General features: G+C 37.7%; 1 protein-coding gene across 8 annotated transcripts in view; it reads right to left on the reverse strand.

Annotated features, from left to right (window-relative positions):
* RBMS3 (RNA binding motif single stranded interacting protein 3) overlaps window positions 1–14289 on the reverse strand; it is a 911371-nt gene that overhangs the window by 386967 nt on the left and 510115 nt on the right. For all 8 annotated transcript variants that reach the window (XM_060781878.2, XM_060781880.2, XM_060781882.2 and 5 more), the window contains one exon: window positions 11873–11931. In XM_060781878.2, the coding sequence (XP_060637861.2) occupies window positions 11873–11931 (59 nt within the window). The remainder of the gene's footprint in view (window positions 1–11872; window positions 11932–14289) is intronic.

Genomic DNA, 14289 nt, shown 5'->3' on the forward strand with positions numbered 1-14289 from the left:
GCACTGCATTTATTTTAAACTGAAGATGCCCCTTTAAAGGAACTGCCATACTATTGCTTTTCAAGCTCTCATTGATTCAACAAGTCTATCTAGTTGGAACTAAACTGAAGTGTTGTTTCCTTTGGAACCGGAATCTGTGAGATTCTATTGACTTTTTTTAAAAAAAATGTGGTATATTTTAAAAAACTGAGGTGATGATGATGATGATGATGATAGTTCAGCAATATCTAATAATGACTTCTGATTTCTTCCACTGACACAATCTTAGTGGATCTCAAGGTTTTTGAGCTGTTCATGTCATTTATTTCGAAACTTCCCACCCTCATAACTCAGACTAGAGATGGAAAATAAAGTTAATTGATTTGATTGTTTTACTTTTTGCATCTTCTTAGACTCATTGCCTTTAAAATTCACCCACCTGCAAGGTGTTTTGGATAAATAATGTGCCCAGAAAAAATGTGCACATTTTGAAATGAAAATGGCTAAAAATCCACACAAGTGATCAATAAGCAAAGACCTACTTTAGTCAATGGAGAAAAAGAATATGTTAGGAAAAATGCATAAATAAATATGCATATTAGGAAACATGCATTAAAATGCATAGAAATATTCATGGGCAGAAACTCCCCACAATAGCCTTCAAGCTGAAATAAAAAGAAGGAAATAAAGAAAATGCAGTAGGATGCAGAGAAGTACAAAATGAGAAATGTCGACATCTCTATTTCTGATGTACTATTGATGCAGCAATTGGACCTGGGTACCACTTCCCCATCAAGATGTATAATTGTTTTGAGTGAGATTAGTTTAAAAGAATCCAACAGATACTTGATCTTCTTATTATATATTGAGATTCTTCCGAGAAGGTCATTTCACCTGTCTGGGATGGAGATTTTATCACTTAATTGCATTCTACTCCCCTCAACATCATCAATCTGTTTAGATATAATGAAAAAAAATGTGATTTAGCAACACACAAACAACTGAACAAGCCCTTTACCACATTTGTGGCTATATGAAATTTTGTTTCATTTTCTTTTACTAACTGAAGTTTCACCCACCCTGAGTCCCTTCGGGGAGATAGAGCGGAATATAAATAAAGTATTATTATTTGAAACACAACAAGGTGAGTCCACAGCAGACAAGATCACTCTACTAGCTGTTATATTGGATCACACGTCAAACACTTCCCAAATGTCTAGGACTGTGTGATGTATCAGCAATTGTTATTATTATTATTATTATTATTATTATTATGTTATAGCCAAGCCAATTATAACAAATATTAACAATAATTTAATGCAACTTCTGTTGTTGTTGCTGCTATGTTCCTTCCAAGATGACTTCTGGTGACACTAGGGGCTATGGTGAATCCAGCAGTGCTGGCTATGGGTGTGGGGAACCTGTCACCCCATGTCCCGCATTGCCCAACTTATGCCTAACTTTAACCTGTGGGGGGAAGCACCTGCCATTTGGCTTCCCCTCTTTGTTGCTAACATAACACAGGAAGTGTCCCATATTGCTGAAGTGGCAGTATACACCAGTTCTTCAGTTTTGCTATGGAGTCCCACTGGAAGTAACTGTACATCATGGGCTAGGAGCCAGTGGGCTCGGTAGCAAAACTGAAAAGAAACAAGCATATACCACCAAATTTTGGCACATCTGATGAAATTGTAAGGTGAGGGTATCACAGGGTCTTCTTGGCAAGATTTATTGAGAGGAGATTGGTTCTTGCCTTCCTCACTCAGAGTGTGACTTGCCCAAAGCCACTCAGTGGGTTTCCATGGCCAATGCAAGAGTTTGAATCCTGGTCCCCAGAGTCAAACCACTACACCACTCAGGCTCTACTAGGACTAGTCTAGCATCAAACCAAGCTTATGGAGATGACTTCTTCCATAGAACTATTCATTGTACTGATTCACCAATTTTTATTTTAAAAATGGACATAACGATATACTGCAGTTAACTGGAAATGGAATAGAAAAACTCAAGTTTCCATACAGCTGGGCCAGAGGAGACTGCAAGGGCAATGCAGGAAACCAAGGTTTGTCTCTGTAATTCTAAGCCATAGTTTGATTTGATTATGTTTCATGATAAAGCTTCACCATTACTCTGGATTTTTCTTGGGTACCAGGAATAGTGACCACATGAAGCACCACTGGGAAGTTCAGTTTACCTTTTTAATATACATTTCTCCCTCCAATAACTGAAATGATGTCCCAAATCCACATCCTACAGATATACTGACAACAATGGGGGAAGGTTTTTCAGCTCAGTTTTTAAGCTAAATATACATAACAGTGATTTCTAATTCCTTGTAGTGGCTTGAGAAACATTCCCAAAAGATGAGTAACAATTGAGCATGTTTCATTGTTTCCTAGAACTCTGACAGTTCATCCACTTTCTTATTTCAGCGCTCTGACTTTCCAGGAGAGACCAAGAAGTATGACAGCTTAAAAGATGTGGCTTTAGAAGAAGAAAGCTTACAAGGGGAACTGCTGCATTAGTAGATCTAAATGTTTTCTGTGATGGAGGGCTTGTTTATCTGGATGGGGTCAAAGTGGTAGTGAAAAAGAAGCAATTCAACAGAAGGAGAGAACTGACTTCCTAAAAGGATTGTTGTTAGTCTTCTGGAAGCAGTGTAAGACCCATCTGTTCACACAGCTGAGAGAGAGAGAACATGCTGGGTCTCTTTTATATTCTGTCTTGAAATGTTTGTGTCTCCGTGTATGCTCTTTTAGTGATGTAAACATTGGTAGTATTCGAGCTGTTGCTTTACTGATATGACTAGTTCCAGTTTTTTTCTAAGCAACCCAAACTGCAGGAGAATCAAGATATGAATATTTTAAATATATTAAATAAAATTTATGGTTTAAAAAGCTATGCATATTCCTTTCCCCCATGTTGTCATTCTATCAATAGGATACGGATTAAGGTCACACTAAAAGAGAAGGAACCAAGTGAAATGGCCTAAAACATACAGGTTTTCAAATTCTTCAGGACTTTTCAGATAGCAAATAAAATACTATAGGCAGCCATACAGATTTTGTTAGCTTACAGCTCTAATCATGCCTTTTTAGCAGTTATGATGGCTAGGGCTGATGGAAATTGCCATTCAACAGCATCTGCGGGGCTACATTTTGCCAATGGCTGTGTATAATAAAAGCCAAACCTGGAGGAAATCTGATGTTAGATCCATGAAATCTGCATTTGGTTACAACAGAAAGTGGTGGAGGGGATTCAAGCCAGGCTCAATCAAATACGGAGACAGTATTTCAGGGATGAAGAAACAAGCAAACAGTTGGAAAGCAGACTTTTTTTCAAAGTATAAAAAACAAATGTTTGCTCACTAAGCACTCAATGTTTAGATGAAATAATTTCTATTTTCACAGAAGTCTGGGATGGGGTAGGGGAGATTCCTCACTTGTTTGAGAGCCCTCACTGGATTACTATTTTATTTTCCAAGCTCAAGTTTTGTTCCTCTACCATACAACAGCTTTATTATTCTGAAAATTTTGGGGTTTCTCCTGAGTCTGGCGATAGTTTCTTGTCATGACTGGTAGTTCACCTGACAACAGTCGCAGGCTAAAATTCATATGCCAAGGATAAAGAGTCCTTGACTGGTTCTGTGTTGAGGTATGGCAGCTTCCCTCTTTCCTTTTTTTTTTTTTGGTTTAGTACCACTTGTGGGATGAGGAGCAGCTCACATAGCCCTTGTCTGTATTTCCTCAATGTCCTGCTTGAGCTTAGGTACCAGAGCCTTAATTCCTGACTAAAAGGAGAAAGTTCTCTTTCCCATCTAATCCCCAGCCATGCCCAACTTCAGTCTGCTACAGGCCTTCTTTCTGTCTTCCTACCCACTATATCTGCTTAATTGCATGGTTTTGTATTTTCATGTCACTTGAGAGATGCTGCTGACTATGGGTTTCTTTTAAATTACTGGTTCTCCAAACTTTGTTGAGAAGTTTAGACACTGGGATGGAATGGAGAGGTTGGGCCATTTTGAGGGGCAAAAGGGCCTTAAACAGCATTTGGTTCCATGTTCAAAGACTTAATTTTAGAAGAATGCGAGGAAGGATATTTACAGGGACACCACCAGCTGAAGAAGTGTTGGATCTGTTGGATGGTCCCTCTATGAACCATCACAGAGGTTAAGACTTTCTGGGGAGGCCCTGCTCTTGGTGCCACCTGCTTCGCAAGTGCAGTTGGTGGGGATGAGAGACAGGACCTTCTCAGTGGTGGCTACTTGAATCTGGAACTCTCTCCCCAGTGAGATTAGATCAGTGCCTTCTCTTTAGAAAGAGAACAAAGACATGGTTATGGAACAAAGACATGGTTATGGAACCAAGATTTTGGCTAGTAAAGTATCACAGTACAAGGAGTAAACATGGAATATGCAATGACTCGGTCTACACATTTGGATCATGTGATTTTAATGTTTTTATTAGGTGTTTATAATTTTTATACTTCATGTTTAAACGTCCTATTATGGTGAATTTGTCCTATTGTATTTTATGCTTAGTCATATGCTGTTTAATTAATAATTTGGGTTATGTATGTAAAGCATTGGATTTTGTCATTATTTTTGTAAAGCACTTTGAGTCCTTGCAGGGGTGAGAAAAACGGTATATAAATACTTTATATAAATAAAATAAAATAAATACCATCATGGGTGACAAAGGAACTATGCAGTCACTTATATTCATGTATTATCTCATATCCCTGCATCTGCCTCTATACCGCCTAGCAAAGGCACTGGAACAAGGTCACTTGTAGGATTTCCAAGCTCACATGGCATTAAAGACTTCTTATCATTCATCATACCACATCTTTTTGTGGCTCCTAATGATATGCACAGGGCAGCAGGAGTTCCTGATTAAATCAGGAGAGAAAACTGGCTTGCACTCAATTATATATATGTTATTTTAAAAAAGAAGAAGAAGCCTGCAAAGCCAGATGCAGATGACAGTAATTCGTGCTCTAAGAAATGGGTTCCTACACTTGGCAGATGAACAGTCCTGCATTTCATCGCTATGAGGGATGGAAACTCTACAGCAAAATCTCCATTACTCATTCTCTCTGTGCTAAACGCTAAAATATCCAAGGTAAGCCTATAAAGGAGAAAGCTATATATACATTATAATAAACCTGGCAACTAGAGTATGCTGTGCATTTAAGATGAACATTTCTTCTCAGTGGTGTCTGAGGAGGGGGGAGGGAAAAGGAGAGAACATATTCCTCACATTTTAATGTTGGAAAGAACAAAAAACTAGGAATGGAAAAAATTGGGGAGGGAGAAGTTTTGATTTTTCACATATTCATATATATTTAAACCTACATTCTTTCCACTGAATGTATAAGTTCTTTTTTTTAAAAAAAAAAAGGACAAAAAACCTTTAAAAGATTTTTCATCAATCTACAATGGTCAAGTTCAATTTTCCCCAGTATAGGGAGATATATTATATCTGTCTTAAAACTGTTAATTAGAAGGAGAATGTCAGGAAAAAAAGAGATGGAAATTACAATTCAACACCAGAAGGTTGAATTCCATCATACTGTGCACAGTTAATGCACAAGTTTCATAATTATAAGTTAGATATTTAAGAACTCGGATTATGAATAGTTAAGCATGACATTTTTGCTTACTCTCATATTCTTTTTGTCCATCAAATTCTTGAAGAAATTTGAGAAACCCAGATAGTTCTAATCAAGAAATGAACCAACTGGAATTCTTATGGATCCTTGAAAAAGACAAATCCTAAACCCAGGAGGCAAACCTAAAAGTAGCAGTGGACATAACTGAAGAAAAATTAGCAGTGACCATAACTAAAGCAAAAACTAAAGCAAAGCAAAGAAAACACATACACATCTAACCACCATCACATCTTCTTGAGCTTTTTTCTCACTCCCCCCCCCCCGCCCCCTTGATTTCATCGTCTGACACATCTTTGGGTCTGCTCAATAATTTGAACCCCTTCCATTCTGACAGCTCTAGTTTTATTTTTGTTACCCTTGTGTGCTTTCAAGTTATTTCTGAGTTACAATAACCCTAAGGTTATCACAAGTTATAATGCAACCGTACCTCGTGAAGTCAGATTTGGTCATGATGGTCCACGCCTATGTTATCTCTAGATTGGACTATTGCAATGTGCTCTATGTGGGGCTGCCCTTGAAGATGGCCCAGAAAGTCCAACTGGTCCAAAGGGCAGCAGCCAGACTACTAACTCATGCGAATTACAGGGAGCGGTCTACCCCCCTATTTAAGGAACTCTATTGGCTGCCGTTTATTTTCTGGTCCCAATTCAAGGTGCAGGTGCTTACCTACAAAGCCCTGAACGGTTTGGGACCTGCCTACCTTCATGATCACATTTCCTTTTATGAACCTACATGATCCCGCCAGTCTTCCAGAGAGGCCCTTCTCGCGCCTCCGCCTCCACTGCAAGTGCAACTTGTGGGGACGAGGGAGAGGGCCTCCAGACCTAGTATTTTGCAGAATCTCAGTGTGTATGTGTGCATGTGGCAGGAATGGAGACTGCAACAAGAATAAGAGTTATACTTTTTCATCCTCATATTATAACTTCTTCCTTGTGGCTGCTATGTGTCAATCAGTATTTATTTATTTATTTATTTATTTACTTTGCTTGAATACCGCAGTTTCTCAGCCCGTAGGCGACTCAACGCGGTTCACAACAAGAGCAAAAAGTCAATCATAACAACATACAATTTAAAAACCATTAACAGCATAGTATACAAAGTAATGACACAGTAAACAGAACAAGCTCAATGGAGGATCTTCCTCAAGAGGCCTCTTTCATGGGAACATTTTTTGAAGTTTGATGGCTCAATTCATAATACTTTGGAGCAATCTTAAATGATTTTTAAAGATATGAGTTTGGACTGCTTTCAATGGATTGCATTTCCAGGTTGCATAAAAATGCAGCTGTTTGTTCCACTTCTGTTGCTAGCTAAGCTGCTGAAAATAGTGACAAATTAAATTTGTCAGCCATTTGAAATAGTTTTAATTCAGATACCACTGTCAAACCATTTTCTAGTTCTGAGAGAATTCTGAACATCGTTCTGAATTACTCTGTTAGAACTATTTTCCATTAAACAGAATAGGTCAAAAGCAGGATTAAATTATTGTAGATCATAGATCTCAACACTGCTACTTTCCCTGTAAGCTATGCATCTATGCTCCAAGTAAATAAAAGATCAAATTAATCAACATCTTTATCTGATCTCAGGTACAAGGTCATTTTTTTGCTATTCACAGAGCATATCAGTAAATTACTACATGTGCTGAATTACAAATATATGACATTCTTGGTCTTTTCTTCCCACTGCCCCAGTATTGTTGTCACACAATCTCCTGACCTAGCCTGGTCAACAAGAGTGTCAATGTCCACAGGCTTATTATACTGTTCTGTCCCCACGCTATCTTAACTACTTGGAAGATGAACTGGCTGTGCAGGGAACAGATTGGAGACTATATACGAGGGTTATCCGGAAATTAAGGTGACAAGATTTTTTTTAAATACAAAGAATGAATATGTTGTAATAAAACTATATAAATTGTAGCAGAGGTATTACATTATTTTTTCCACATAATCACAATTCAGTTCAATACATTTTGTTATCCATGGGATGAGTTTCTGATGCCTGTGTCATAGAAGTTTCCCTCTGCCTTTTTCAGCCAGTTTGCCAATTCGATTTTCACCTCATTGTCGTCAGAAAAGTGTTTTCCACCAAGGTGTTCCTTCAATTTAGTGAACTGGGTGTGAGATTGGGGCTGTTAGAGGGGTGGCTTAACATAACCCAACCAAGTGAAATCAACAATTCTTGTGTTGCACGAGTGGAGTGTGGGTGCACATTGCCATGAAGAAAACAGACTCCCACTGTCAGCATCCCACAATGTTTTGGGTGGCTCTGAGAAGTTTCTTCATGGTCTCACAATATATTCCATATTTTGTCACATGCTTTCTTGACATTACATCCTTTCCATAAATGGAAACGATTTCATGATGAATTGCAGCCGCGTTCATGCACTTAGCATTTAAGTAGTATTAGAGGGTGAACTTCGCACTTGTGGGGAAACAGAATGAGGATGCTAATCTCTAACTTTCACCACCATGCCAATTAATGAGCTACTAACAACTGGCACTGCCCATTTGCTTTCACTGACTTCCCACTACATGGCAGTGATACCAACTTCCCCACAAAAATTCCCCGTGAGAGCTATGTGCCTTGTAACCTCACTTTCCAGATAACCCACATAGTTGAATCAAACAAAAATTTATTTTTAACATAACTGTTAATAAAATGCTTTTTTAACAATATCAATAAAATATATTGGGAAGACAAAGAGAAATAGAGGGTACCAGGGGTATCAAAGGAATGGGTTTTGGAGGGAAAGGGAAAAAAACAGGAAAGGTTTAAGAGAATAGAAAGTGGGGAGGGGGAGAGATATTACAAATGTCCAATCTTCATCAAAGTGGTTTATTAATAGTCCTTAGAATCCATCTTCTTATGCCATTACTTCCCTTTTCATTCATCATCTTGTTGAAAAATTCTTCTTTTAAACAATAATTTATTAACTGACAAGAATTTTAGACTTTCCCTCCTCCTGAGTCTCACTACAAAGTCTTTATGGGGAGAGATCAAGTCTTTGAGAGATAGACACAGTTCTGGCCAAAGTGAGGCTCTTGAATCTTTATTTCTTCTTATTGTCTCTTTCTTGTATGGTGTTCAACTATCTCTAAGATTGTCTCAATATTTAACTCTAACTGGACTTGAATACAGCTCTGACTGGACTTGAATGCAACTCATACAGGTCGGATCGGACATGCTATTTGTAGATCTTCCAGCCTTCCTCTCTCTTCACCTTCCACTCATGAAAAAAAAAACTTAATCTTCCAGGAACAAGAAGTGCCTTGCCTGAGGCTCCACGCTCAATAGAGGCTTGAAATGCAAAGAGGCTGTCTAGACTAACACACACACACACTCGCCCCCAGAAACTGTCCATAAAATATTAATCCAACTAAAAAAGGCTTAACTAGTGGTAAACAGTTAGGGTCTTCATGGGGCATGATAATACTGTATACAGTTACGGGCCCCATATATGTTGGTTAACTTTTCTATATTTGATTATTTATAAGTTTGATTAATATTTTCACTTTAGGAATCTCTGTGTCCTCTAGGGTGACTCTATGGTCAAGTTCTTCTGTATGTTAACTATAGTGTCACACTGGACATCCTAGAGATTCTTAGAGAGAATATTTCCTAGGAATCTCTGGGTTCACCAGCATGATTCTATGGATTTTAACCATAAGTTGTGCTGGAGGACCTAGAGATTCATAGAGAAATGTTATCTCTAATATTTAAAAAATTCTCAAGTTATTCCACTTTCATGAGATCCCTGCACCCCTAATCCCTGTGAAAGTAGAGGGCCAACTTCTATGTTTTATAGCATACAAACCAACATTCCTACATCATAATGGCTACAGAAAAATTCTTTCTGCAGGTACCACTTGCCAAACATCCAAAGATAAGGGATCTGGATCTGGGTGTTTAAGAAAGAACGGCATGTAGAAATGGAAGAAAAGAGAGAGGAACTTCCCTTGAGTGTGATTCAACATGAACAATGAATAGAATAACCCTGAGAGAATTTCCATTTAGCTTCTCAGTGACTAGGCTATTGTGTATTTGCATATGTGCTCCAGTTACCTGCTCTTACTTGAACAAATCTTCAGATACTCTTATGTAGAACATAGTTGCAAATGTAGTACTCTGATATCCTCCCTAAAGAATTACATCATGATAAATGAAATAATTTGGAAGGATATCCAGTGGGAATAGAATGTGTGTAGGTAGTATAATGAGATCAAAAGGAGAACTAACACTATAAAACTAATGTGAAAATTTGCTCTGATCAGAAATGACAGGGCAACCACAAAGTAAGATTTTTGAAAACCTTTGACTACATACAGTAATTTTAAAGTCAGCTCAATCAACTGTCAACTGCCCGGAACCAACTAATAGATTGCTGAGTTACAGGAATACGCTGAAATAGTTTTATCAAGAGCAAGATGATCAAACACAGAGTCTTCAGACAAAGGGACTCCCACATGTTTTTCTGATTTAGAGAATATAATTTAAAGGATAAAAGAGGTGTGAAGCCTGAATGTATTAAACACCATCCTTACCCACCATCCTTATCTTTGCAGAGCATCCAGTAACTTGCTTTTCAGCCAATCAGGCTCTGGACAAGAAGGTACTGAGGAGGCAGGGAGAGCTTATTCCCCTACACCAGTCTCACTTATACAAGTATCTTCTGGTTTGGGTATCATTGGTGCAGGCCTTCATTGAAAGAGAGAATTCTAATAACTGCAAGCATTTTAAGAGTTGACAGCCTTCCTTTCAGAAGAACCAGAATGAGAAGAAATTATTTAAGTTAAACCCTACACTGCACTGAAGCCTGTAATACTCTTGATGTCACAAGAGTGCCATCGGAGAGCAAAAGCTTTCTAACAACCCCAATCTAAAAATGACAAAGGAAAAGGCACCATCAGAAGGGATTTCTCAGATGTCTTCCCATATTTGCTGGTATTAAGGATCACTTCTGACACCATAACTAATGGACATTTTCCATATTAACATGATTTTATAGACTAAGTAATATGTGCCAGTGGTATCTCAGCGCCCTTCCACACAGCCCTGTACCCCAGATATCAAGGCAGAAAATCCCACAATACCTGCTTTTAACGGGGTTATCTGAGTCCACACTCAGATAATGTGAGATTTTCTGCCTTGATATTCTGGGATATAGGGCTGTGTAGAAGGACTCCCAGTCCTTAGTTCTAAATTATGGTTGTCTACAAGTCATCTCTGCCACCACTACCTTGGCATCAAATATCAGGTCTGAGAAAGGAAAGGCACAGCACCAGAATCAAGCCTATTTCAATTAACACCTGACCCACAAAGGGGTCTGATTTCAAATGGGGTAGTGAGGTAGCAAAACACACAAAAAAATGTTTTTTTGAATTCTCAACATCAATCAAACTTTCTCAATATCCTACATCATCATTAGCTAAGACTCTCGTAATTGGTAGCTATTATTTCTGTCTCTCCAGTACTCTCTGGAAAGAAATTTTAAAATAAGAATGGGTACAGTATGTATAAATATGTACAATAAATACATTGTGAAAACAACTTGATAAGAAACAAAATCTACCTGGAAGAAATGAGCTGACAGTATATTTGTTAGAAGTGACATTATTACACTCTAGAAGTCTTTTGCATATGGTTATAAAAATGGATGTCGGGGACAATGTATTTATAACTGATGAACTTACCAAGGCAATTTCATTTTAAAGACCAAGTATATTTCAAAGTGATAGCCTTGGCATGAAAATAAACCGCAAGTGTTGCAAGGATTCATTTTCATTTCACTGTGTCCCACGGTTAATGTTTCCCTCCTTCTAAAAATGTAGCAGAAGATGTCAAAGGAAGAAGGACAAAGTGTGGCTTTGCTTGCAAAAGCTTTCTGAAGAGTTTTTTTTTACATATGAAATCAATTTGCATCTCCAATAATATCCTTCAAATTAGATGACACTATGTAGTTAGCAGGTAATTTACTTTACAGCCAAAGCAATTTGATAGTTATTCTGATTTGTGTTTTTCATTTTGTTTCTTAATGAAAAAAAATTAATGAGCAATGTTACTGGAAGTACAACTCCAACCGCTGACTGGAATTATTAAGCATGTTTTCAATATACTGTACATTGTGTTGATTGCACCATCAGAGCCTGAACTTTTGCAGTGCAAACCAGTCAATTAACCTGATGTGTGATTTGTAGCAAGCGTTTCTGGCACTTACCTTTACACTGATTTGTGTTTTTGTCTAGAATTGCTTTCGTGGATACAATTTTTCCATATCTGAAAAACATAAGCAAAAAAGAAAAAAGAAATGTCTGTCTGTATACAGTTTCTCATTTCATTTTGCTTTCACACCTTGTTCAATTGGCAAGTATCCCTAAGACCCACAATGCAACTTCAGTATACTTGAAAAGTGCAACCTAAACAATACTGGATGCATCTATACATTAATGTTCCACATGCTGTCTCTGCATTTCTGGTCTGACCTTCAAAAGCTTTTGCCTCACTTTTGAAGGTGGCTTGTTTCCCATGTTTACTCTATAATCATCTTCATGGAGTCTAGGTTTCAGGTTTATTTAAGGGTGTGAAAACAAACCAACACTTTCCTCATGAAGGTATGTTGATTAAATCAAATTAAAGTTGTATTTTTCATTTAAATAAATAACTAGAAGGGATGATTTTTATGGTTTGCTTTGAAGTTAGATAAATACTGTACTGAAATCAGGTTTTTTAGAGAGATTGAATGGAATTTCAAATCATAATGACACACCATTGGTAGGATAGTCTGAATTTAAGTGTCATTGGTAATTAGGATTCACTGTGATACAGCATACCTGGGAAAGCAGATACATTTCTTACCAAGATCTTTATAAAAGGAAAATACCAGGATTTGAAAAGGATGGAGAGAGCGTAAGGATGGTTTTTTCAGTACCAACAACATCCCAGATGAGCACACAGGCCTATTTGATGGTTGCTCCCAAACATTGGAATTTTCTTCCATGGGAGACAAGGCTGGCCCTTTCTTGAATCTCTTTCCACTCGAAGGTAAAGTTGTTTTTTTTTAATTTGAAGAGTCTTTTGGCAACTCAGTGGCTATGCAGAAAAGCCACTTGAATGGATTGTATGTGCGACACATTCATTAGTGTTGACATGTTTTTAAATTATTTTGAATGGTTTTAAATTATTGCTATTTTAATATGGCAGTATTATTTAATTGGTTTTTTTAATTTTTATTATTAAGTTTGCATTCTAAAACCTTTAAAAATTCATGCTGTGAGGAGAACAGGGTATTAAACAAACAAACACATTTTTCAGTTCACAGACATAATTTCAAATCACACTAGATACTTGTATTTAGTAGAGTGTTTTAGCTCTCCAATTCCACTTCTTAGAGGAAGGGATATTGAAGCTCTATACTGTTAGAGCATTTCAATGCTGTTTGCTAATTCCCACCCCAACCCCCAGTAGGACTGATAGCATAATTGTTCAAAACACATGGAACTTTTTCCCTGTTGTAGGACGATTCACATCCATTTCAAGGGTGAAGAGGCATGGGGCCCACTGCGTGATGTTGCCTAATTCCAGTCGTCATTCATTGCTCTTAGTTCTTGAAATGCAGATAAAGTATGCTGAAAGGAGGGAGCTTAGAACATGGGAAAATAATCATGTTCTGAACTCCTGGCACATGCTAGAACTATCACTAATGCCAAAAAAACCACAAGCAATGGGATGTGATAGATTCATTCATGTTGAATCGTTTTAATGACAAGGAGGAATGGATGTTCCTAACCACTTTGCTTTCACTGTATTTTTTTTCTTTAATAGTTAGCTAGCCTGGAATAGCCTCTTGCTAGCTTTTTAACATAACTCTGGTTTAATGGAGGAAGGAAAGCCTAACAGGAAGGGATCATGGCAAAGTGGTTTAAAATTACACTGGTCTAATGAAGGAAAGCACATCCTTACAAGAGGGGATTGCGGCAAAGTGGTTTATAATTACACTATATAATGGAGGAAAGGAAAGCAAGGGAAAGACTTATCATGGCAAAGGGAGTTAAAATTCTCCTGCTCCCCCCCCCTCCAAATAGGTTGAGGTCCATAGTAATCTTGGCTTTCTATATTAAAGTTTTCCCTGATTTTTTAAAAAAAATATATCATGGAGAGGGCAGAGAAAAAGATTATCTGTGTGATCGTTCAAACGTGAATAACAGGGGGGAAACTGAAGAGGGAAATGTGTGATGGGAAGACAGAATTTGAAATGGAGTGATTGAGGATTGAAAGGTATGATTCCCTTCACTAGACAGACAGTCCCCCACACTTCTCAAGGTCCATGTGATGAGGTCCCTTGCTAGATCTCCAGGACATGTAGAAATTAAGTACGGCTTGCTTGACTGGGAAATGTGGAATGTCTTATATTGCACGTCGTTTTCATAATACTTGTCCACAAAAGAAATACACCTTGTGCCCAAATATGTTGTTTTGTTGGGAAGAGGGCTGCCCCTGAGAAAAATACCATGCATATTTTAGTATGACAGTTAGCAGTCTGGCTTTACATCACTGCAAATTTAAACTAGTCACACTAAGAAATAAGGAACTATTTGTAAAAGGCAAGTAACTCAACCTTTTAAAACTGTTCTTTGT

Source organism: Anolis sagrei, chromosome 6 (assembly GCF_037176765.1).
Source record: "Anolis sagrei isolate rAnoSag1 chromosome 6, rAnoSag1.mat, whole genome shotgun sequence".
Taxonomy (NCBI): domain Eukaryota; kingdom Metazoa; phylum Chordata; class Lepidosauria; order Squamata; family Dactyloidae; genus Anolis; species Anolis sagrei.